The sequence below is a fragment of the Arvicanthis niloticus genome, chromosome 12 (assembly GCF_011762505.2).
Source record: "Arvicanthis niloticus isolate mArvNil1 chromosome 12, mArvNil1.pat.X, whole genome shotgun sequence".
NCBI classification, from domain to species: domain Eukaryota; kingdom Metazoa; phylum Chordata; class Mammalia; order Rodentia; family Muridae; genus Arvicanthis; species Arvicanthis niloticus.
In genome coordinates, this window is record NC_047669.1 from 24,381,070 (window position 1) to 24,407,141 (window position 26,072).

General features: G+C 43.9%; 1 protein-coding gene across 1 annotated transcript in view; it reads left to right on the forward strand.

Annotated features, from left to right (window-relative positions):
* The window catches only part of Fstl1 (follistatin like 1), a 54,061-nt gene extending 29,527 nt beyond the window's left edge, over nt 1-24,534 (forward strand). The window contains exons 3-11 of the mRNA XM_034514785.2: nt 4,501-4,605; nt 7,969-8,098; nt 10,345-10,377; nt 11,765-11,895; nt 15,927-16,045; nt 17,768-17,880; nt 18,175-18,285; nt 20,658-20,734; nt 22,826-24,534. Of these exons, the coding sequence (XP_034370676.1) occupies nt 4,501-4,605; nt 7,969-8,098; nt 10,345-10,377; nt 11,765-11,895; nt 15,927-16,045; nt 17,768-17,880; nt 18,175-18,285; nt 20,658-20,734; nt 22,826-22,870 (864 nt within the window). The 3' untranslated portion in view covers nt 22,871-24,534. The remainder of the gene's footprint in view (nt 1-4,500; nt 4,606-7,968; nt 8,099-10,344; nt 10,378-11,764; nt 11,896-15,926; nt 16,046-17,767; nt 17,881-18,174; nt 18,286-20,657; nt 20,735-22,825) is intronic.
* Nucleotides 24,535-26,072: the final 1,538 nt, after the last annotated feature.

Consider the following 26,072-nt stretch of genomic DNA (forward strand, 5'->3'; position numbering starts at 1 on the left):
CCAAAGTTCAGTTCCCAGAACTCATGTTTGCTGCTTCATGACCACCTGTAACTCAAGCTAAAGGAGATACAGTAACCTCTTCTGGCAGCCTTGGGCATCCATAGCCTATCTTCATACAGATGCACACATACACACACACACACACACACACACACACTTTAAAAATAAGTTTAAATTGATTTTAAAATTGCTGTGCAATCACTCAGTAGCCTTAACATGCAAGAGCTGAAATTTTTCCAACTGGTAAAAGTCATTCATTTGCCAAGAAGAGTTAGTAGTGTGAAATTAGCCATGGGACTAACTCTTCAAAGTTTAGCTTGCCATGCACATTCAGAAGACAACACGGAGACAAGTCAAAGGTGAAAGAGCCTAGCTATAACTTCCTAATGCTTTTTTTTCCATTTGGAGGTTGTGCTAGTTTATGTCAACTTGACACAAGCTGGAGAGGAAGAAACCTCATTTGAGAAAATGCCTTCAGAAGATCAGGCTGTAAGCAAATCTGTAGGACATTTTCTTAATTAATGATTGATGGGGGCGGGCCCAGAACACAATGGGTGGTGCCATCCCTGGGCTGGTGGTTCTGTGTTCTATAAGCAAGCAAGCTGAGCAAGCCATGAGGAACATGCCAGTAAGCAGCACTCCTCCATGACCTCTGCCTCAGTTCCTGCCTTCAGGTTCCTGCCCCCGCTTGAGTTCCTCTCCTGACCTTTGATGATGAACAGAGAAGTGGAAGTCAAACGAACCCTTCCCTCTCCAAGTTGCATTTGGTCATGGTGTTACATCACAGCAATAGTAACCCTAACTAAATCAGAGGCAGATATTTTGTTGAGTATTATTTATTTATTTTTATTTATTTATTTATTTATTAAAATCATTGTTACTTGGGGTCTTTTTGCTTTGTTTTGTAGTTTGGGATTTGTTTGTTGTTCTAGACAGTAATCTTCTTGTGTAGCCCACAACAGCCTCAAACTCAACATCTTCATGCCCCAGTCTCCCATGTGCCACCATACAGGTGTTTTGTTGGCTTTTAAAGCTACATCTAGGTGTTCGTGCTTCAAGAACATAACCTCTATCGATACGTAATTCACCGTGCATACATTCAGATCTATGTGTCTGCTCACACTTTTATAAAAACGGACATACCTGAGACCTTGTATGGAGACCGTGCACAGGCCAATGTGGTCATCTTTCCCAAAAATCATGTCTGATGACAGCGTAAACAGTTCTACTTCATTTGAAAGAATTGCTTGTTATCTCTGTGCCAGGCCCTGCAGCTGGCCCCTCTAACTGTAGCGCCCTCTCTTGTCCTTACTTGAGACTCATGGACCAGGTCAACTTGTGTCCCTTTCCTGACTTGCCTGTCACCCGTGGTCCCATGGAGCTTTTCTGAATCCCAAACGCCCCTGCATTTGTTACATGCAGCTGAAAATGCCAACACCTGAACAGAAATGGTGAGGACAGATGTCTGTCAAGGTCCTGAGTTAGCGTCGGTATGTCAGCCCGTGGCCTCAGGCCTTTGCAACCCCTGACTAGGTTACTGCCTTAGACTTTCTGGCTAGAACCAACCACTCTGCAGAAGCCCACATATGACTCTAAGGAACTTTTCAGAAGCCTTAGGAATGGCTCCAATACTTTGGTTCCCAAACGTGTTGGGGCTTAATGGACCGCTTTGAATGGCACAAAGAAATGCTTCTCTAAAGGAAGTGTCCTTCATTGTTGACATTGACTTCTGCAATCAAGCATACTCACTGTGAGTGTGGAGGTGAGGGATGGCTTTGAACACCACAGATTAGACAGCCTTCCCAGACTGGCAGATCCTTCTGCCTGTATCCCGCGGGGGGGGGGGGGGGTGTCTACCCTCCTCTCCCTCACTCCTGCATGTCTCACTGAAAGGACAAAGCTGGACATAGCTGCAGCAGCCAGGAAGGCTCTTCTGCATTGCGGCTCAGGGCTGTGTGAGACAGAGAGAGATTGCCACCTATTGACAGACATATCACCTGCAAAGAGAACGCTTGTATAACCAGAGGCTCCTCCATCTCTGTGCTCTATGAAAGCTCTCTAGGGGTGGCTGGGCCCTTTGCATTTTACATCCTGTCAGATCCTCTCTGGCGGTACCTTTCCACTGTCATTGAGACAGGGAAGATTGGGCACGTGACAGTCCAAGGTGACCGTGACAGCATAGGGAGGGCCGGGGGTGGGGGGGAAATAAATCACTCCCTGTAGTGACAGCCACTTAGTTGTTAGGGTGCAAGAAAAAAGGTATTCTTCTCCAAACGTATGTCTGAGAACTACTTCTGCAAATGATTTGTGTTTGAATTCAGACTCCACAAAGCAGGGGTTTTTTGTTTGTTTGGTTGGTTGGTTGGTTTGGTTTGTTTTTTGTTTTTAATATTTACCAAAGTGGGAGGTTGGAGGGGGATAGCTCATTGGGTAAAGGTACTTGTGGCTAAGCCTGATGACCAGAGTTCGATCCCTGGAACTCACTCAATGGAAAGAGACCCTTCTACTCCACACGTTGTCCTCAGACCTCTACACACATGCCCTAGCAGGTGTTCCCACCCCCCCTTCCCTGCCCCAACACACATCAATAAATAAACAATACGCATGCGCATGAGGCACGTGAGACAAGATGAGGCTCTGAACGCTGCAGCCCTGTCCTCTGCAGGCAACCCTGTAAGGTGCTCCCATTGATCACCCTCCTCCCTCCCCCCTCTCTCTTCACTTCTGCTCCACAAATAATGAAATGCGTGGCTTGAGGGATCAATCAGTTCAAGCCACAAGGGCTTGTGTATGGACAAGCACACACTGGGAACATTTTGAGTTTTTCCTTGAACGCAGACATATGCCCAAGCTCACTGTTGTGTGCACTTGTTTCTCGCTAGCTCCTGTAACGGTCCGAGGGGTTACAGTGATCAGACCAGGGAAGTTGAAGAGGCCACTGGTGTTCTTTTACAACAATCAGCAGCCGCTTTTCCCTTCCCCTCTGTTTTTTGCTCGGAGGCACAGCTCCCACAAGAGGGGGGGGTCCTATCTGTCTGAAGAGTTTGCTCAATTTTATTCCCTCTCTCTGTTTAGGAAACAGAGATCTAAATCCATCCTCCAACCTTCTGGGAATTACTTCCTCGTTTCTTCATTGTCTGCCAGCTTTTTTGAATTCTCCTTAGCAACATAATTTTTTAAAATCAGTTTAGCAACAGCATGTAAGCCAATGAGATCTGAGTATGCAAATAAGTTCTAGACCAATGAGAGCACTGCATGGCAGGCAAGGGGGCTTATGGGAGACTAGAATAAGCCGGAGCTTGCAGAGCAGCCTCCAGGTGGCAGCAGAGCAGCTATTTTGGACCCATCTTATCTCTCAAGCCTTGTGTGTGTGTGTGTGTGTGTGTGTGTGTGTGTGTGTGTGTGTGTGTGTGTGTGTGTGTGTGTGTCTGCCTGCCTGCCTGCCTGCCTGTCTGTCTGTGTCTGTCTGACTGTGTCCTGTTCTTGGTTCCCCCCCCCTTCCCGTTTAAGAAATTTACTGTTACAGTAAGCCTTGTAGATAAGAGTTCTTTAGCTATACTGTAGGCATGGGCTGGAAACGTGTCATTCCTAGGCTTCTTCTGTCTTTGTTGTTTTGTAACCAGCTCCAACCCAGTAATCTTAGGCCTGGAAGCCTTGGGTGATTCAACCTGTCCAGCCTAGTGGAACAAAGGACCCAGGGAAATCCCTGTCTTTGTTTATCCACCGCAGAGCTGAGGGTTGAATGACGTGGGAACAAAGGAATGTACCACCAACAAACCAGTCCTATCAAAATGCACACATGGCATACAGACCTTCCTCTCCCTGCAGGTCTGTAACATCTGTCTGAACAGGAAACCTGACCAGCAAGAGGCTCGAGAGTCATTCTTCTCTCTTTGGGGTGGGTTTGGTCCTCTTCATCTCGTAGCTTGGGCACACACAGGCAGTGGCTGGATATCAGTAGCATATCCACATGCTGGCCATCCTTTTGTCCTTTGAGATGGTGCTTCTGTGAACACCTTGGAGGTAAGATGTCTGGATGTGTCTCCAGTGTTTCCATTTCTTCCTAGCTTAGACTTCTCATCCTTAAAGAGTCAGTTAAGGCGTGGAATCTTCAGAAAGTGCCATCTGATTCTTTCGTACACACCTGCTCCCCGGAGCACCCCTTGTGGCCTTCCATATATGTGTTCTAAATATTTCCTCCATGAGAGTCACAGAGCTCATGAGATCAAAGATTGCCCTGTGTATCTGTAGCCTTTAGCATACTGCTAGCTTCATCATAAATGCTCAATCCGTATTTTTGTAAATGAGGAACAATGCAAGAAAGTCACTCTTGCTTTGCTCTTGGGGGAACAATCTTTAGTGCCTGAACCTGAGCCAGAACAGTGCCTGTGAGTTTGGTGCTAAAGGTTAGAGGAAACCCGAAAGGTCATTACTACCATTGTTTCATCCTGCGGTGGGCTCATCTCAGTAATGTGGCTTCCTTTGTGATCTGGGTTTTAGGAGGAACCAAGGAGCAAATCCAAGATCTGTGCCAATGTGTTTTGTGGAGCTGGCCGGGAATGTGCCGTCACGGAGAAGGGGGAGCCCACGTGCCTCTGCATTGAGGTGAGTCCTGATGCCAGGCATGGAAGGTAGTGACTGTTTGGGGGTGGGGGCAGGGGAGGCTTGAGAACTAGCTCAGTTGAAATGTGCTTGCTGCAATCAGAGCCTCAGGACATCTGTAAGTCCTGGTGTGGCAGCAGGAGTCTGTGACCGAAGTACAGGGGGAGAGGAGGTAAATCCATGGGGTTTATTGACTGGCCATTCTAGCCAAATCATGAGCTCCAGACATAGTGAGAGCTCTATCTCAGAAAACTATATCAAGAACACCACCATCTGGACCTTTGGCTTCTGTATACACATGAACACCAAAAAGGGAAAAAGAAAAAAAATGATGTTAGAAAGAAAATAGAACCAGTCTGCATGTCCATCAGCATATAAACAGATGATCAAAATGTGGTACTTGAAGACAGTGAAATATTATTCAGGGCTGGAAATACGGCTTTGTAGTTAAGAGTTAAGAGTCTGCTCTTCCAGAGGTCCTCAGTTCAATTCCCAACAACCACATGGTGGCTCACAACCATCTGTAATGAGATCCAGTGCCCTCTTTTGGTGTGACTGACAGTGACAGTGTACTCACATAAAATATTTTCTTTAAAAAAATGATATAAAAAGAAATATTACTTAGCTTTAAAAAAAAAAAGTGTAGAAAAACAGAATGACCTAGAAGGTGTAATATTAAGTGAGGTGATTTAAACTCAGAAAGAAAAATAAAACGTATGTTCTCTCCCCTATGCCGATCCTAGACCATACATAGAACACAGAGAGGTGAACGGGAAGGTAAAAATGAAGCTGAGAGGGGAAGGGTGTTACGATGAGGCCATCAGTGAGGAGGGATGGACAAAGGGCCATGAGCCAAGAAAGTCAAGAAAGGATGTACATCAAAAGTTTTGTCTAGTTTCAAGTCTGTCTTTTTTACCTTTTGAGTTTGGGGTTATTGTCTTTGTGCTGCATCTGAAGGAGCAAGAACTGTTTAGCTTTCCCTAAGAATCCAACGCGTGTCCATCCTCTGAGGTGGTGGTTGTGATAGTTGAATGCTCTTTGTAATACCACTGACGCTGGTGTAACAAGACGTCACCATGACTAGTCACAAGTATATTCGTCACATTGACCCACTTTGAAAAAGTGGCTTTTAAAAAATGTTCTGAGAAGAGACTCTGTAAGAGTGAATGGTTCCCTTTTTCCTTCGACTGAAAACTCTATGAAGTCAGTCCATTGCAGTGTCACTTAATATGTAAATTGTATTGCAGGACATGAGATGAGGTATTTTAAATTTTTTTTCTTTAAATTAAAAAGTTACCAATTGTTTATGTGTCAAATAGCGTAGGTATTTAGACATTTGTACTAATGACTCTCAGTTCTCATTAGTCTTAAGTAACTGGCATTAACAACTTTTCTAAACACAAGAGTTTCCCCTATTTTATACAAAACACTATTTTCACACATGGGTCCTACTCAATTTGTACTTTTCAGTCTTTGATGGACCGTGGCAGCCACCCAGATCAACATAGGTTTTGGGGTTTTTTTAGCTCATTTTTAAACAACTGTGTGATAGTTAGAGATGTAAATTTATTCATTCATTTCCTCAGAGATGGATATTTAAGTGGTTTTTTTTGAGTTGTTTACCACCACCACAATAGGATCATTTTATAAACACCCTTTATTTTTTAGAATTGATAGCCACTGGGGGACTGCTGGGTCAAAGGATATGCAAATTTTTAAATTATCAGACAGAATGTCGGCTTTGAAGTTTTGTTTTTAAATGGCATTTGAAAGGCAAAATAAGCCTTTGAGAAATAGGCAAGACTTTAATAACTTTTCATTCTTAATGTGAATGTAAATACACTGGCCGCAGGCTTTTCTTTTCTCCCTTCTATCAAGCTGCCCGTCTCCTGGAAATGGGCTAGACCCTGATTCACTGCATCTGAAAGGAAAATGTATCAACTGGAAACCCCAAACTTGATCCTATTAGAAGCCCTTCACCCTGGAGGTCTGCATTAGAAGCGGGTGTGCTACCACGTGGTAGCATACATTAGACTAAACATGACTTCTAGTCTCAGCTTGTCCATGGTAATTGTCTGAGTCTAAGCAAACAAATCCCCAGGAGTTGCTGTAAAGATAAGCCCATGTTGGTTTTGCCTAGCACGGAAAACAGGGTGAGCACCAACAGTAAATGCTGGCTCGATGTATAAATGAAGTCCACCTTTCTTGCCTTGGAGGGGTCAGAGTCACTTTCTGGCTCGCAACTCTGGTTCTTTTTACACCTGTTTTTGTTTTTGTTTTTGTTTTCCCCCTTCATACCTTGAGTCACCCTAGTCTGCCTACAAGCTGAATGAACTTTATTCCATATTCCTGTCCATAATGATTTCTGTAGTCTTTCACCCTCTCTGTCAGCCTTACAACACTGCTGTGAAATTAGGACAAAAGCTGAATGGCTCCCAAATACTACAGAGAAGGAGTGCTTGTAATTAAGCCCTGGGAGAATCAGGGTTTGTGTGTGTGTGTGTGCGTGTGCGTGTGCGTGTGTGTGTGTGTGTGTGTGTGTGTGTGTGTGTGTATGTGTGAGAGAGAGAGAGAGAGAGAGAGAATGTGTGTGTGTGTGTGTGTGTGTGTGTGTGAGAGAGAGAGAGAGAGAGAATATGTGTGTGTGTGTGTGTGTGTGTGTGTGTGTGTGTGTGTGAGAGAGAGAGAGAGAGAGAGAGAGAATATGTGTGTGTGTGTGTGTGTGTGTGTGTGTGTGTGTGTGTGTGTGTGTGTGTGTGTTTCTGTGCATGGAATGCCTGAGCTAGGCACTTTTCTAAATCATAGACTCTATACTTCTCACAGTTTTGGAGTCTGTGAGGTGCAAAATCAAAGCAAATTCATTTATTGTCTGGTGAGGGCCTGGTCTCTTCTTGCAAGTGAACATTTGAACACTGGCATCCTCACAAGGAAAAAGCATAGAAGGGCTGAAGGCACAAATGCTCCGTGGAATACTTTTTGCAAAGGCATTAATTCGATTCACCTTCTCCAGGAAGGAGCCCTGGTAGCTTTATCCCTTCCTGAAAGCACAGCCTCTTCATACTATTACAGTGGGGGGAATCCGCCGTGCAATACAGCTATTTCAGCCGCAGTGGGGTGTTTATGTACTCACACAAGACCAGGATAGACAGAAGGGCATGTAGAACTTGTGGTGATAGAGTGTCTGCTGTATCAAGTACAGGAGAGCCACTGATGACCAGAACTGGGGTTCCCTGGGCTCTGGCAGCATACAGGCTCCATCTCTTATGGTGGTTTGTCGGGTGCTTACCTGACAAGGTGGCTGAGTGCTCATGTGAGTGCATACAGCCTCCATGGCTACACAAACACCCTCCTGCTGGTCTGTTTCAGCAATGCAAACCTCACAAGAGGCCTGTGTGTGGCAGTAATGGCAAGACCTACCTCAACCACTGTGAACTTCATAGAGACGCCTGCCTCACTGGATCCAAGATCCAGGTGGATTATGATGGACACTGCAAAGGTAAGGCATACTGTCATCACTGAATGACAGGTCTTATAATGAGGAGACAGAGACAGAAACCAGAGCAGTGTGGCCTGCCTCCATTGCACCAGTGTTGACAGGAATAAGACTTAGTCTGACTAAAAATTTAGGGTTGCTGTATAATAATGTGCTTTCCTATCACAATTCTAAGTCACTTTGGTTCGGTAGCTGACCTGCCTTCTGATTTCTGAGGCAGGGAAAACAATTATTTAACATCTTATCCTAAAACAGCAGGAGATTAAATAAAACAGCCTTTGTTCTATCTCTGCAGAACTTGCATTGTTCTAACTTTCAGCCTGCTTGTTGAAGTCACAGGAAGAAAAAAGGACACTTTGAAAAGTGATTTTAGTGTTTATTTCTAAGTTGTAAAAAGTTTCCTATGAAAGCTCTCTTTAAAAAGGGAAAAGGGCTTGAGAGGAAAGGGTGGTACAGGATTTAAGAAAAAGGAGATACACGGAATGTTCTCTTTGTCTTCAGCACTTATACCTCTTTCAGAATACATGAGTGCATGGTAAAAAGTTCATCACAAGTTTACACATAAATTCAAATCATAAGTTGAATAAGAAGTTTACAACAGAAAATGTTTACATGCATACCCATTAGACGTAATTATCTGGCTAAACATCCATTACCTGTCACAGCTCCACAGGTTTACTCAGAGTTAAAAAATCATAACTAAGTTATTAGTAAAGTTTTGTGTAGATAAACCCAGTCAATATTTTATCTTCTGTCCCAACACCTATTATAAATCATTAGCTCCCTTTTTATGAACATTGGTTAATAGTTTTACAACCTTTGGAATGTGCTCTGTCTGGGTAGTAGAATGCCTGCTTACTATTTCAGAAGCAATTAACTTGTGACACATGGGAGACTGGCAGAGTTCTCATTGCAGTTTTGCCATCAGAAAGGACCTAATAGCAGTCCCACTATAAAAGGGCTTAATAAATACTGATATAATTTTAGGAATTCTTATAGGATCATCCTTAATGAAGTCATCTATTTGTCTATATAGCATCACTGCAAGACAGTATATCTTTGTTGTTCTGCAGAATCTGCTCAAAAGGGTGGGCTAATACCTAGTGATTGCTATATATATATATCTTTCCTAAAATGAATTTCTCCTGGACATTGCCTACTGGAGCAAATCTATCATGAATTTTTAATTCAAGGAGAACCCATCTCAGGAATATCACCTACTAGTTATTACTTTGTCCAATGTAGGCTCCTGGCAGGGAAACTACCTCGCTTGTTGGAGATGCTCCCTCCTAACACTCATGAGTCTGTTAGGTTTGACCTGGATGGCTGGGGCCTTTGTCCTGTGTTTCCTGCATCAGAACTGGGCCTGCTTTCAGTGTTATCTGCTGCTGGAGAGTATGTAAGGTGACTGCATCAATAGTCCACAATGGCAAGAAGGTCCTTAAAGGACTTCCATACTGGTCAATTTCTCCCTGCCCTGCTTTTTAAAATTAGGGCATTTCTCAACCTAGTAATATTTTATTTTCTTTTATTTTACACTCTCACCATTTTCCAGGTTTGGAAAAATGGATTTCCAAGCACGATGGGTAAATAGTCACCAAACCTCTGCCCAGACAGTCCATCCTTGTCTTCTGGGAAAATCACAAAGCTTTGTCCCAGATACCAGTCTCCTCTCCAACCCCTGTGCAGAATTAATCTCCACGTGAAATTTCAAAACCCCAGCAACTGCTCAACCCAGCAGGAAGAAATTTAAATCTAGAAGAGCAATCCCTTGTCCACAGGCAGGAAAGATCCCGTCCTTAGACCCCACAAGAAAGAAAAGCTCAGGATTTAAGGCAGGGGACTGGAGAGATGGCTCAGTGGTTAAAATGCTGACTACTCTTTCAGAGGACATGCATTCTGTTCCCAGCAACCACACAACAGCTAGGAACCATTCCAAGGGATGTGATGTTCTCTTTCGACCAAGCAAACATACTGACACACAGACATACATGCAGGCAAAACATCCATACACATAAAATAAAAATAAAGAAATCGAAAGAAAGAAAGAAGAGGTAGGGAGGGAGGCAAGGAAAGGAAAAAAAGAAGAAAAGAGAAAGAAGAAGGAAGGAAGGAAGGAAGGATGGATGGATGGATGGATTTAAGGTAAAAAGATGACAAGGTTGCAAGACTTCACAGTTTTACTCCTAGAAACAGACTTTTTTTTTTTTTAATTCTCTTTGAATTACACATCTTCTTTCGTCTTGCAGAAAAGAAGTCTGTGAGTCCATCCGCCAGCCCCGGTAAGTGCCTGACCTTTCTGCAGTTTGTGTGCATTTTTAGGGTGGATACTTTTCATAGAGGAAGCATCTTGTCTTCCACAGGTCCCTTTGAGCTGCCAAGGTCATCTGGACTTGGGTCAGGACTTTTGATCCCAATCTGGTCTGAGCACAACACAACTCAGTAAAACCATGATACTGCATTTTTAAAATGTTCATTTGGTTTGGAGTCCATCGGTCAAAAGAGCTGTTTGGGTCTGAATGTTGGCTGTTCTACATTTTTGCTGACTAGTGACCTCCCTGTAGGGACAGCCAGTGAGCCCTTCCCTTGGGGCCGTGTATCACATGTTCATACCATTGAAATCAGAAGACACAGCTCTTTTTGAAAAAAGATAGTTGGGAATCCCAGTATGGAGACTGCCAGAGCTTTCTATTAAAAATATATTAAAATCTCAACATGGCTTATAGTCCCAGACCTCACAGAACCCTTTTGAGTCTTATAGTTAAAGTATAAAGACACAGAGAGTTAAGTCCCTTCCCCTAAATCACACAGCTAGGAAAGGCAGAGAGGGAAAGGCACATATGGTTATTCCCTGGCCCTGGACCCTCTTCACAGCCTAGCATACATTGTCTTCCAGGAATTTCCTTTGGCCAGAGCTGTCTCTGCTCTGCCTCTTTACCCATTTGATTCCCACCTGCTGCTCCCACATGGCTTGTAACACAGCTGCCCAGAGCAGGGCTGAGGCACGGCCCTTCCTTGGCCTCGTTTTCTGTTGTTTATAATAAAGGATGATGGGAGAAAGTTTTAAAGGGCTCAGATGGTGAGATGGGAGAAGAGCAGCAATCCAGTAACCTGAATGACTGTAATGTCTTCATTTATTAATGCGTTAATACCTTCAGCTCATCCCAGAACCAAGAGTTTCTTTAATGAATGTTTTTCTCCCTTGTTTCTTAACATTCATGAAAACATCCTTTATTTTTTTTCCTTATTTTTTTCTTAACTACAACTCCTCTGTTTCTCCACTGTTTTAAGTTTCTAGTCCAGTGATCTTCAACCTTCCTATTACTGCAACTCTTTAATACGGTTCCTCATGCTGTGGTGACCCCAACTATAACATTATTTTTGTTGCTACTTCATAACTGTAGCTTTGTTACAGTTATGAATCATCATGTAAGTATCTGATATGCAGCCCCCAACCTAGTCTTTATAGGTGTTTTACACATGTAAGTGTGACTCCTGGGGTAGACACATTTCTGTACTCCAGTGCAATAGTCTTGCCTTCCTGGGTGCTTTGAAGACTGGATAGGATGACACTTGCAGAACTGAGTGGCATGAGGGTCCAGGCAGCTGGTGCTGATGACCTCAGGTTCTCCTCCCCACACCCACCCCGCATCCCTCTCCTCCCTGCAGTTGTCTGCTATCAAGCTAACCGTGATGAACTCAGGCGCCGCATCATCCAGTGGCTGGAAGCCGAGATCATTCCAGATGGCTGGTTCTCGAAAGGCAGTAACTACAGTGAGATCCTAGACAAGTACTTTAAGGTAAGCAGAGCCAAGGCCAACCGTGTTCAGTCTTAGAGAAACAGCACCATCTTCCCCTTGTGTAACTCCCAGGAGATACGGGGCTCCTTAAAGTTCCCGAGTGTGTCCTCTTCACCAGTTCTGTTACGGAGCTTGTGAAAGGTTCTCGTGACCTGCTTGACCAGTGGGTGGGCAGCATTTGACCCTTGGGATCCCACATGAATGTGCTTTGCATTCCCTTTGAGTACGTTAAAACCACCAAAGTCTCATGGGAAATGGGAGCTACCATGGGAAATGTGTCCAGGTTCTCTCCTGCTCAGTGTAACACTTCAAAAGCTGGTACAGAGCACCTTTGGCTATACCAGACCCCACTTCAGCTTCTTTCCTGCCCAGTTTGCCATTTCTCCAAGTCACTAACCTGGCCGTTCACAGCTTCTTCATCTGAGAAGAGACAAGGAATACTTGGGACTAGAGACATTCCAAACCCTCATCATGTTTCTGTCTACCATATTACCATATGTCTGTCTACCATGGAAGAGGCAGTTCCATTGGAGGCCCAGACAGATACTGCTTTTAAAGGAGGAATGAGTGAGGAACGTGTGTTTGGTGGGGGTTATGTGCCACACGCAGAAACTTCTGGAAGAAGCAATTAAAGACACTCTAATAGCTAATTGACAAGAACATAGACACACGCTTACAATATTTCTGACAGACACTCCTTATACTCAGCCATACATTCAGGTACTGCATGTTCACAGAAGCACCAAGCCCCTGCGCTTTCCAGACGCACATAGGTCAGTGCTTCGGGTACCCACGCCAGTGCCTGTTCACAAAGCCTGCTGTCCCAACAACCAGCCAGGATTTCAAGCCGCTCCACACATCCAAGGGACTTCCTGGAATCTCTTGGGCTCCCCTTCCCCAAGTATGTTTCATTCCAGCCTAGTCTGTGGATTATTTAACTGGCATTATGGATACCCAGAGATGAAAAGATGCTGGTTTGCCTTGAAATAAATATTTGATCATTTAAGGCAGTGGTTCTCAACCTTCCTAAATGTTCAACCCTTTAATACAGTTCCTCATGTTGTAGTGACCTCAACCGAAAAGTTATTTTCGTTCCCACTTCATAACTATAATTACTACTGTTATGAATTGTAATGTAAATATCTATGTTTACTGACAGTCTTAGGCAACCCCCCAAGGGGTCATGACCCACAGGTTGAGAACTGCTGGTTTAAGGCATCTCCTGTACTGTTAGATAGAAGTTTTCTCTACTGTGACAGAGATTTAAACTCTGGATTCCTAGTTTGTTATATTACACTGGAGAGAAAGCGTAGCTCTTCCCACTCTCTGCATGGAATGTCTCGGCCAAAGCACTGAAGACATGGGCAAGTCTTCTACAGAAGACCGCATCACTTCACTGAGCAGGAGAGTCAGACAGGAGCAGCCTTGGGGCTGGTTGGCTGCCAAGTTTGATGACCTGCGCTCAATTCCCAGGTCCCACATGGTGAAAAAGGAAAACCATCTCTTACAAATTGTCCTTTGACCTTCAATACACGTTATGTCGTGACACCCCTACTCACACACACATACAGACATACAAACTAAACAATAAATAAATGTAATTTTAATTTTTTTAAGAAAATTCTTTTCCCTGGAAGCCACATGAGCAGTGTCTGCAAGGTTTATTGTAAGTAGTCACTCTATCCTGTCCTTACAACATGGAGCTGACACAGTTTCCAAGGGGCCACTTGGGATCTGGTAACCGTTTGTAGATGGCACTTGGCCTCAGGCACTTCTGATACCTGCTATTAAATCTGATTGCCAAGTACCCGGACCACAGGGCCACCCAATACATCTCCATGTCCCCAAGCAGAAACACTCTTGGAGGCTCCTAGCACCACCCCAGCATGGCCACTTGGGAAAGCAGCTTTTCTCTGGAGTACACTACTCAGAAAGCTTGCTCATAGCTTACAAACACAGAGCTCCTCTTCCAAGACATCTGAGGGAGATGCCATCCTATCAGGTCCTCAGTTGCCTGTAGGTGAGAGATAAAATGTCTCAGAGCCTAGTTCTTCACCCCAGCTGGCTTTCCTCACACCAGATAGTTGAACAGAAAATCTAATCAGAATGTGAGTAAGGCCCAAACTGCCTTTCTCCTGCAAAGAACATTTTTTTGATGAGCACAGAACAGAATAAAAAGGGAGGCTGGTAGGGGGAGCCTTTCATCCCCATGCTAGTCACACCTTGTGGCACTAGATGGGAGACTCTCAGAAGGCTGGGACTGAAACTGGAGCCAGCCTTCCCACCTCCCTACCCCTAGCACCACGTACACCCCACTGCCTTGGCTGCTTCATGTGAGTGAGTGCTGGGCTCAACCCATCGCCTCTGAACACAACATTAACACACAAGGATGGTTCCCAAGCATGGGTCTCAAATACTCATCTTTCTTCCTTTCTATAGTCACAAAACCAAAAAGGGAAATGTTACTGTCTCAGAAATAGAGCTACAGATATGGCCATGCAGAAATATTGGATCTTTGCAACTGGTTAGTTGAGTGAATTATGCTGGATTCTGGTCAGACATTGAAATACTACTGGGTTTAATGCTATTTCTGGGCAGACCAGACTTATGAGATGAGACAGCCAAGAGCTGGGATGCCCCCTTAGGTATCCTTAGTTCTGGGCCTTCATTCTGGTTCTCTGATAGTTAAAGTGTGTACACGAAGCATTGACTTTTAAGAGCCCAGTAGACTGTACGTACCATGTCTAGAGAGCCCAGTCCATGGCTGTGCAGCCACTGCAGAACCATTGCTTTCTCTGCTACTCTTGTCACCAGACAGATGACAGGGTTTGTTCTAGTTGTCCTCAGGAAGGTTCTCTGGTCCTCAGAATACTCCCTGATCAAGCTGATTGAATTGCACATTCTTAATTAATTAAAACCCCACAAGTGAATTATTGTGAGACTCCTCAGGGCAAGCATACAGTGGAGTGCATAAAGAATATCTAAGATATGTTCCTGAGAATCAGGACAAGAGTGATAGGCAGGCTCTAAGCAAAGACTTAATGGTTCTTTCATGGATTCCCCTCACTGTATATGCTATGGAAATTTTACAGCATGTGACCCATGTCAGCCATGAGAGGAGAAAAAAGGGCTGTTTTGCCCTTGCCTAGGAGGTCTAGGTAGACATTTCCTCCAGACTCTCTTCCATCGTGTAAGGAACCAACTTGAAAGTAACATGGAGATGTTGATCATTTCCCAGCACAGCCTTTGGAAAAGTGTAGGGAATGAGGGGTACCACTGGATCTAGTTAGGAGAGCAGATGCCTCCAACACAGAATTTGATCTAAACCTTCAAACTGATGCCTCTCGTTGCCAGGACTTAGACATCTTGAGTAGTTGCCGATGGCTGACATCTTGGTTTAGCATCTTGCTTTAGAGGGAATAATGCTTGACCTGACCACTCCTTGTTCAGTTGTGTTCTTGGGATATCAGCAGGTCATCTGCCTGAAGTGTGATCTGAGGATCTGAGCACACATCGGCCCCAGTGGAGGGTGGAGGGGAAAGGCTGGTCTTAAACAGCAAAATAGACTTCTGTGAGTCCCAAAGAGAACTTGGAAGGTCATTTGCACTACCACTGACCCTGAGTGGCCTATTAGAATCAGACACCCTGGGCTTCACCTCCCAGACTCCAAGTTACTGCTTAATAATGCCACACCTTGCTCTGTGTTCACTAGGGTGTGAGACTGACTTTACTAATGGTCTGGTCTATAGGACAGTGTCAGGTCAGACATCTGTACAGGCTGCCTTCCTGAGCAGGATCCATACTGAAAGAACCCCTCCCCTGTGTCTTCTTTCATATGCTCATCTTGGAGTACCACTTCCTAGTTGGGGTACCCAGTGATCTGAGCCATTACTACTGAGGGACCTTGTGGCCAGGCTAGGGTAGGGTTGGAATGTGTTAAGAGTAAGATGAACTGGGGGATCAGGCTAGAGGATGCATTAATAAAACTGGGGCTCTCTAAGCACTCCTGAGAGGTCTCTATCTCTCTCTAGAGCTTTGATAATGGTGACTCTCACCTGGACTCCAGTGAATTCCTAAAATTCGTGGAGCAGAATGAAACAGCCATCAACATCACCACTTATGCTGATCAGGAGAACAACAAATTGCTCAGGTGAGGAGTAGGTGCTTGGGGATATGGTCCGCAGGGAAGGTTGCCTGAGAGGGGGTGGGATTTGAACCCCTTCCACCAGCAAAGATACTGCCAGGGCCAATGTGAAAGAAACAGAAAAGTGAGATTTCTGTCTGGATCTATTCTGTGAACATTACAAAACTGGGATATCAAGCCACATTGATATCTGATCAGGCAGTTACTGTTTGGGGTCAGAACTTGTAAGGAAAAAAGAATATAATTTTAGAAGAAAATATCGTACCTCCATTGTTTCTGGTCATTCTATTGTTGATCTTTTGAAGGAACTGTTATGTGTTCTCTAGTTGTAGACCTAAATAATTCCATTCCTGGTGTTTAAGATGATCCTAGCTGTTCCATATAGATTTCCCTAATTGTTATGAGTGTATGTCCTTCTTGGTGTTGTCTTAGAAAAATATTAATAAACAAAGAAGCTTCTGGTATGGAACTGGTACATCAGTAAGAATTAAACATGGGAAAGGTGCCTCTCTTTTGTTCACAACAAGTTCAAAGTGCAGCTTTTGTGATTCTTCTGAGCCATAGTCCTTGACCTTATGGAAAATAAACTCAGAAAGACTGAATAACCAGTTCAGAGCAATTGAGTAGAAAGTGGCTGAGCCGGGGCCCAAGTCTTAGGCAACAGAGTGGGTGACAGAACTGAGAAGGCTCAATAAAACTTCTGAAAGAACTCTCTAGAATGGTGATGTGGTGATTCTTGTTTAAATTTAATATTCTTTTGTTGGCATAAATATTAGTTTGGGGGTTTGCTATGCCCCCCTTGTTGTCTTTAAATATCTATTGAAATTTCTACCCCACTTAAACCATATAGTTCCCAAATAAAAGACAGAGTCTTTAGATTTATAATAAGCTTAAAAACACTAGAGCTGGGCAGATATCAGCCCTCTGTGCTATTTTGTCTGCTTCCCTGTCAATATCCCCAAGATATCACTTGCCATGTTCTGCCTGGGCCACTCCTACTCCAACAGACCAGCCCTCATGGCATGTGCATGTGATCCCTTAACCCCATGGTGACTTCCTTCCTTCTTCCTCCTCTTCTTTCTCATCTCTCCTCCAACCCCAAACCTGTGAGCCTTTACTCTACCTCCCTCTCTTCCGCCCAGCCCAGGCTGTAGGCATCTTCATTAACCAATCAGGGACAACCTGGGGGACAAGGTTTACACAACAAAGGCTGGCATATATGTGGCTCTCCTCATCAGGGCCAACCAGATGTTGGGGGCCAATATCTAGCATTTGAATACAAGCAGCACCCAGACCAACCCACTACATTCTTTCAAGTTCTATATTCCTTTTCATGCCATCTGTCATCTCTCTTCTGATGTCATCTCTTTTCTGGAATGGTTGACTTGACAGTCAGAACACGGATGACAGTCTACACTAGAGGAAGGTATGCAGATGGTGGGAACATTTATTAATCAAGGTGGATAAAATCATTCACAAGCCCTTAGTTGTCATTGGGGAAGCATATGAACTGCTTAAGTGATCTGAAACCCAGCTTAGTAAGCTGAAAGTTGGAGGTTTATAGGAGTTATTGGGTCATAGTGTGACGGGTCAAAGAGGAGAGAAGTGTTTTCAGTGTACAGTGATCTTGTCTGGGGCTCCTGGTGTCTATGAGCCTGATGCTTTCTTCCTTTCTTAGGGGAGAAGCCAAGGCCTTGCTGATAGTGTTTCTCCCCTGTTTCATTTCAGAGGCCTCTGTGTTGATGCCCTCATTGAACTGTCTGATGAGAACGCTGACTGGAAACTCAGCTTCCAAGAGTTCCTCAAGTGTCTCAACCCATCCTTCAACCCTCCTGAGAAGAGTATGTCCAATCTAGAAACTGAGTGTTGTTGGTGATGGAAGCATTGCAGAGAAGGAAAGACTGGTAGAACTCTGCAGAGATAACTGATCTAGCCCCCATCCATGAAACTGGGCTGTCCCCAGCCCATCATCTCCATGATGAGGTTGAGGCCATAAACTTATAGGGCATTTGCCCATGAGAGACAAGGCTGTTCTTGTCTGAGAAGGGGGACATGCAAGTGCCCAGACTGTATTAAATATACCACCCCACTCAAATCTCATGTCCTAACTGTTGTCTTTGTTTATGGTCCAACAGAGTGCTCCCTGGAGGATGAAACCTATGCAGATGGAGCTGAGACCGAGGTGGACTGCAATCGCTGTGTTTGTTCCTGTGGACACTGGGTCTGCACAGCAATGACCTGTGATGGTGAGTCGTACTTATTACAGAAGGAGCGAGCAGTGCTGTGACTTGAATGAGAGAAGGTGAAAGGGGTATGGTGAGGAAAAGAAAGGCCAGGGACTGGAAGTAAGCAGGAAACCCACAGCTCCCGGGGAGCACTGTGTGTAAAGTGCTTGTTCCAGGTGTGTCAGGTGTGAAAATCACTCTAGAGGCCTCAAATGAGAGAGAAGGGTGTCACTACTGATATTTAGAAAATGGCACCCGGTCCAGCTTGTTCCCACTGCTCCTCGGCTCTGGCCGGGCCTTCAGCTAGCTAGATGCACAGGCCCTGGCACCCACAAGATGCCAACATGGGGGGGGGGTGGCTCTGCCAATCCACCACACTGCATCCACAAAGCTTGGCTGAACCCCAGACAATATCTGCCATCCTCACAGTACTCGGTAGAAATGAGACTCTTAAAGCTTAATGATTATCTAAAGGATTTATATATTTAGAATTGCTCAATCAACAAGATGCCCACACAATTAGAGTTGTTACTCAATATCTAACCTTTTGATAGAAGTTGCTACCCAGGACAGCTTTCGACCTATCCGTGGTCCATAGCCTCCTTCTTCTCCTCCCCTTCCTCTTTTACTTCCCTCCCCTTCCTCTCTTCTTCTCCCAGCTCCACCTCCTCTTCTACTGCCTGATCACTGAGCTCCACTGCAAATACAGTGTAGAATAAATGTCCTGCTACAGAAGGATGACCCACAGCATGAATAAATAGCAGTAAGAGACTGAAACCGTCATCATGAAAGAAAACACTGATGTGTGAGAAATGCATGCCAGTGCTCTTCCAAGGTCTTTGCATCCTAAACAACTTAATCCTTATGACACTTAAGGAAATGCTGTGTATAAAAGAGTCAGCTGGTCAGAGGTCAAGATGACTTAATTTTCCATACCATGTAGGAAAAAATAAACAAACAACAAATGTAAAAAAAAATAAATTAAAAAATTTAAAATTAAGATCACTGCGACATGGGTAAGATAGATTGAGGACATACAGGTGTCAGAGTTTGGGAGGCAGAGCAGAGGTCAAAGAATAAGTGAGAACCACTTGTGTCCCATCAGAGACTTCTACTACAGTAATGCCAGAGATCAAGGGGGAACTTATATCAAAGCCAGACTCAAGCAATGACCCAGATGTAAGCAAATCAGAGAACAGTCTTAAAGCCAGGTCCAGAATAGGAATCACACCCATGTCAATTAGAACCAGGCTTAAAAGTTATACCTACAAGAGTGGCCCGAGTTTACAGTTTAATAAGTTAACTGGGGCAAGAAAAAGTTGGTACTATTATGTTCAGGGAGATCGTAACATGATGACTAAGAGACAGTAATCAATGACCCAGGAAAGCATGTTAGCCAAGGAGCCCAGAATACCAACGTGTACATGGAAGGCAGTGTTAGCCATAAATTCAGGCCAGTACCAGAAAGCTAGCAGGACCATCTTAGATCACAAATCTCAAAGACACAAAGGGGGGCATTGAGATAATGCCTAAAGGAGCCAGGGCCATGAGAAGTAGCTGTGAGGGATGGATTGATTATCCGGGTCTACTGTTTTCTAATGGTAAATATTGCGTTCAGTAAATGGAGTCCCAGGCACACTTCCAAACCTTCTAGATTGTAATCCAACAACAGAACATCTTGAGGATCTGTGAAGGGTTTGGTTTTTGTTAGGTCATTTGGATTTTGGATTTGGATTTTTGTTTTATTTGTACTGTTTTGTTTGTTTGTTTGTTTGTTTGTTTGTTTTTATCGCTGTACCTGATAAATATTTGTTAGATGTTGTGGTGATCAACCCTGGGTGTATAGAATGACCTAGAAAACTCTTCAAACAGTAAAATCTCTGGTACTCAGCTGCCTCCCACCCCAATCAATTACATCAAAATTCCTGCAGGTGAAAGCCAGGCCATTTGAATTTATTTTCTCTTTGTTTTGCAGTTCTAGGGCGTTGAGCGTGGGCATGGGGATGCCATTTGCATGCTGGGCAAGCACTCTGCCAGTGAACTACATCCTGAGCCAGAAATTACATTTGCAAATATTCTCTTGGACATTGTGAGGGTGTGGGAATGGCTGAGAATCACTCCCCCAGAGGAATTTCCTGGCTGGGACCCAGTTGTCGTCATTACTTTTCTGTAGGACTAGCATGTCTTATGGGTATGCATTATTGAAGAAAATAGCAAGAACAGAAGCCAAAGAATTAGGATAGATTTCTTGTCTCTATTGCCTTGGATGTTGTAATAGTAAGAGAAAAGTGGGCAGTACAACTCTCCCTCCACAGGGTGAATAGAGTCTGTTAGGTAGTGTCTTCCCTGGCTTAGCACAGGCCCCCTGCTCTGAACTTTGATTCTTCTTACAGGAAAGAATCAGAAGGGGGTCCAGACCCACACAGAAGAGGAGATGACAAGATATGCCCAGGAACTCCAGAAGCACCAGGTGAGTGACAATCATAGTGCTGGTTCAAACCAGACTCTTTTTTTTTTTTTTTTTTTTTTTTTAAACCAGACTCTTAACACCACTGAGAAGCTGTCTGGTGCCCCAGGAGATGAGGGAAACTCACTTCATTTAACACAGGAGATCCCAGATGGTGCCATCTCACCTATACCATCAAACTGTGATACAGACCCTTCCTGAAGGAGTTATGTGATGGGGTAGGAGGGGCTGGGGTACCTCTAGAAAACCTTCTATCAGCCATCACCTTAGAGTGGCTACCAGGAACAACTCTTAGCATTTCTGTCCTCCAACATGTGTGAGTAGAATAGACTCCTAAGATCAGAGAAACCTGAAGCAGTGCGGGCTGTAAGACATCAAGCTGGTGTTCACTGAGAAATGTTCAGTGTGAGGCAGCTGGACATGGAGTACCAACTGTGTTTCATAGATGCTAGCTGTGGTTGTCAGTAGTTTTCTAGCTGTTTTGAAATTGGAGTAGAATTCACATGTCATGAAATTTACCTCTTTCAAATGTGCAATTTTGGCCAGTTGGTGGTGGCACACACCTTTAATCCCAGCACTCTGGGGGAGAGGAGGGAGAGGCAGGTAGATCTCTGAGTTCAAGGCCAGCCTGGTCTACAGAGTGAGTTCTAGGAGAGCCAGGGCTACACAGAGAAACCCTGTCTCAAAGAACGTCCCCCCCAAATTAATGAAATTAATATTATGCAACAATACTATGTAATAATTAATGAAATTAAATGTGCAACTACACAAGTGAGTGACTTTCAATGTGTTCCTAAGTTCGTCAGCTACTCCCCACTGTCAGTTCCAGAAAATTTTAACCTCCCCAGAAAACTCCATTACATTAGAAACTGTTCCTCATTTTCCTTTTCCTCTGCCTCTGACAGTTGCTAATCTGTTTCCAGACTCTGAATCCACACCCCACAGAAGTTTTAAAAACAATAGGTCTCAGAGGCACACTTACCTAGGCTTAAACTTGACTATTCAACTATAAGAGTGTCCTCTGAAGTCTTCATCTTAACGTCTTTAACTGTAACATGAGGGCAATACTACACCAGGTCTTACAACAGGGCCCAACACATTCCTCCAAAGATGTACAGATCTCGAACAAGGGCTTAACACCATTAGACATTAGAGGGGCCCCTGGTCTGGGTACGTCATAGAGAATGACCCTTCTCTGTCTGACTTCTTCCACTTAGTATAATGCTCTTCAGGTTCATGCTTATAGTATGAATCTACTTCATTCCTCTTTATGTGAATGCCATTCCATATATGTGATAGTTTGTATGTATTCAATACATGATGGGTACTTAGGTGACTTCTGACTCTAATGACTGATGCCGGTGTGAACATTATTGTACAAGCTCCTGTGTGGACATGTTTTCATTCCCCCTATATATTTAGGAGTAGAAACCGGACCATAAGGGAACTCTGTGTTTAATCCCATGGGGTTGCCAGACTGTTTCCCGAACACCATTTGTTATGCATCTTCCCCAACAGGTCTCCATTTTCTTTACATCCATGCCAGCATGTGTTACTACTGTTCTTTATTTCATCCGAACATTGTGTTTCCATTTACACCCCTCTAACATCTAATGGTGTTAAGCCCTTGTTGGCTATGTGTACATCTATGGAGGAATGTGCTGGGCCCTGTTGGGAGACCTGGTATAGAATTGCTCTCCTTTTACAGTTGAAGACATTAAGATGTAGACTTCAAAATATTCTCAAGGGCACTAGGAATGCTGAATAAGTTCAGGCCCCAACAAGTGCAGCTCTGAGACCCATTGCCTTTACTACATCTGTGGGGTTTGGATTCAGAACACATTCCCTTTAATACCCTTTTATCCTTAACACTGGGACAATAATATCTGATTCATAAGATGCTCATACAGGGTCAGCTGGTAAGTCCATAGACTACCCTGAATGACATAACCTCATGTTTATTACTCAAGGAGGACCATACACATAAGCAACTAAAATCTAACATAATCATGTGTCTACTGATGCTATGGAAAGTCTGGGTATAATCAACTTTTTAATATCTTTGTAATGATTATATCCTCTTACATCTCAAAGGGAACAGCGGAAAAGACCAAGAAGGTAAACACCAAAGAGATCTAAGAAGAAGCCCATAGCACCATGTCGGGAGCCCAGCACCTCCTCTTCAGTGCTGAGCCCAGTATACACAGTCTGCAGCAATCACCAAATCAACAGTATTTTCTTGTATGGCAGCGAACCTTATTTTGTTTGTTTTGCAATAAAGGAAATGAGGGTGGCCGGCTATCGAGGGAAGGCCACGGCCTTCATTTCTAGGAATGCTTTAAGAGAAACTAAAGGGCACCTTGGGGCTGGAGGCAAATAAGGAAACAGCATCAGGTTGGCAGAGAAGCAGAGGCAGGTCTGAATGAAGCCTTTCTGGGGTCATAGCGGCTGCAAGGAAGCTTCAGGAAACGCATGTGGTGGGGGGAGCTCTGAGCTGGCCCTGCTGGAGGAAGTGGGGGGGAGAGCTTTGTAGGGAGAAACCCTGCTGCTTTGACCCTTGTCACCACTGTTACCATGACAGACCTACAGCAAATATGCTTCTCCTTTTGGTCCCAACAGTCACCTGATTACACAGCCGACCCACTAGTTACCTGTGTCCCTCAGACTTGGATGGAGTTCCCTGGAGGGTGTGTTTAAATGATGCAGATACTTATGTCCTTCAAGCGCCATGGAGACCTAACCAAAAATTTAAAATACATTTTTCTTTTTTACCAAAGGTGCTATTTCTCTGTAAAAGACATTTTTTTTTTTGCAAGCTGACTTCATTCCTCAGTTATTACCGTTATATTATTATTATTGTTTTTTTAATATTTCATTTTTGACTAGATATTAAGCTTTTGTAATTATTTTTTCATTAGTCCTACTATTTCAGAAGTGAAGATGAAAGGGGTTTGGGCATTTTTCCAGGTACAGGGAACTCTGTAACACAAACGGCCCCTTATCCTGCACATATTAGACTGGATGCAGTCCACACCCCCATCTAGGGCTTTCAGAAGATCAGCTACATGCCACGAAGCACAAGAGTTCCCTCAGACAGAGTCTTCATAGACAGTTGTTGAGATCCAAAAGGTTAATTTGGTTTTGTTTCTTGTAAGAAGTTCCGAGAATGGAAACTCAGGCTGCTCCAGCCTGCCAGCCTGCTGCCTATGACTAACTGGCAGAGAGAGCGACTGTGGTCCTAGCTGCTCCTGTTTCTGGCTAGTGAACTGATAAAAATGCATCTTGGGATTTAATATATGGTAGTTTGTGGTTTAGACAATTGATCCAAAGAGAGCTAGGGCCCTGTGACTAGTTACCTTTTCCTTAGGATAGATGAAGCCACACAATAAGAAAAGACAGCCAGGAACAGCATGGCCAAGTTTTGCTTTGGTGGAAATAATTCTAGCCAGGTGGCTGGGTGTGAGGACCTCATGGTCACTCTGCCAGGAAGAGAGTAGGAAGGACAACTCTCAGCTTCCTTAGCAATGGTGCACATGAGTACCATCTCTGGACAGAGTCAGAGGTTTCCCCATATAGATGATGATAAAAGTTTTCAGATTTGAAAGTGGTTAGAAGATTGGAGATTGGAGTGGTTAGAAAAGTGGAGATTGAATCTGGATTGAGTTTTAACTGAGCACCGGGAGAGAAACTGTTATTGAAAGTCAATTCTTTCTTTGGGCCTCTGATACTCAGACTTCTTTCTTGTCCTGTTTCATGTGCATTTAACATAGCAAAAAAAAAAAAAAAAAAAAAAAAAATCAAAACCTTATCTCATTTGCAAAATTCAAACTGTAAACCGTCCGAATAAGCTATGGAGATTTTCCTGCACAGGCAAGTGTGGGATGATGAGACGGAAGTGGAATTCCTCCTAAATAGTTCTCCCTGTTGCTGAGTGTTCTGTGAAATCCCTTTCAAAAACTCTGAGCCCCACTTCTGCACTCCAGATTTCTACTCCCTTTCCAAGTGCTCACAGCAGCAATGCCTTCATCAAAAGTTTTGCTAGTTCTTAGACAGCATGGGAGAGGGCAGGTGTATCAATTTGTTCAAGTAGCTGCAGTGTCTGTTGGCCAGTCATCTTTAGAGCAGTGGTTTCAACCAAGACTATCCCACCCTGTAACACTGAGTTACCCAAGGGCAAGCACACATTCCTCTCGAGTTCTGCTACTTCTGTGTAACTAAGGCAGCCGTTGTCTGAACCACCATAGAGTCAGGTGATCCTTGAACCATTCATGAAAAGCTGCTAAGTAGCCTGGGAAGTCTTGGGTTGAGCTTTGCATGGAACCAACAAGCAAGATTACATCTACTTCAGTACCTAGAGTCCTCTAGAAGCCTTTAGGGCAAGGCTGCAAGTTCCCTGGGCTTGCTCCATGTTTTCATTTTGTGTTTTGTTTTTGTTTTATTAACATCAGTGTCTCTTAAGATCCAGGACCCAGGGAGGTCTTTCCACATACATATACCAGGACTCTCTGGATACTACTGTCAGTCTTGGGGAAGCAGGCTCCTCCGTTGGCAAGCAAGTCCATGTGAACCCTCTGAATGCCTTGGTTACTCCTATGGCCTAAATAGTTAAACTTCAGAAAACAGTTTCAACAGATTTCTGTTCCCATGAGGTTATGAAAATGCATTTGTATTTACTGTGCTTCCGTATTCCATTTAACTTGTTTTTGTTATTTCTGATTTTTGTTACTATTAATAAATAAAAGTAAAATGAAATAATAGTTGGTTTCCTTATCTCCAATGAAGGCCAAGTGAAATTATGAAGATATTAACCTTTTACCACATAAAAGTAGGTCTTGAGCTTCTCTGAGCCTTGGTGGGGGTGATATAAATACATAATTATTTCATCTTCTCTTTGACGCTAAGCATTGGGCCACCATGCATGGCAACAGTCATTTATTCTCAGCAGTTTGACTACTTAGGAGTTTCTGCAATAAGTGTTGCCTATAGCTGACCAAGGCTGACAGCAACAAAAATCTGTGGCAGTAAAAAAGTGTCTAGAAGGGCAATTTAACACGCACAGGCAGCACAGCTGCTTAAAACAATAGCTGTAACTCCCCACTGGATCCTTTCATCTCTCCCTCTGGCTTACAGAACCAAACATAAAGTCCTGGCTATGGAATGAGCATTAAATCCAAGCAGAGGACAGTTGGTTGCACCAGTGATAGTCATGCACCAATGGACACATCTTGCCTGGAAGATGGTAGTCCGGCAGGCACGGTCCATAGCTATGAAATGTTATATGTAACAATTCTTCCTCAGCAGCAAATCTGTAAGACACTCAAAGGCTACAATTCTTGTTTGT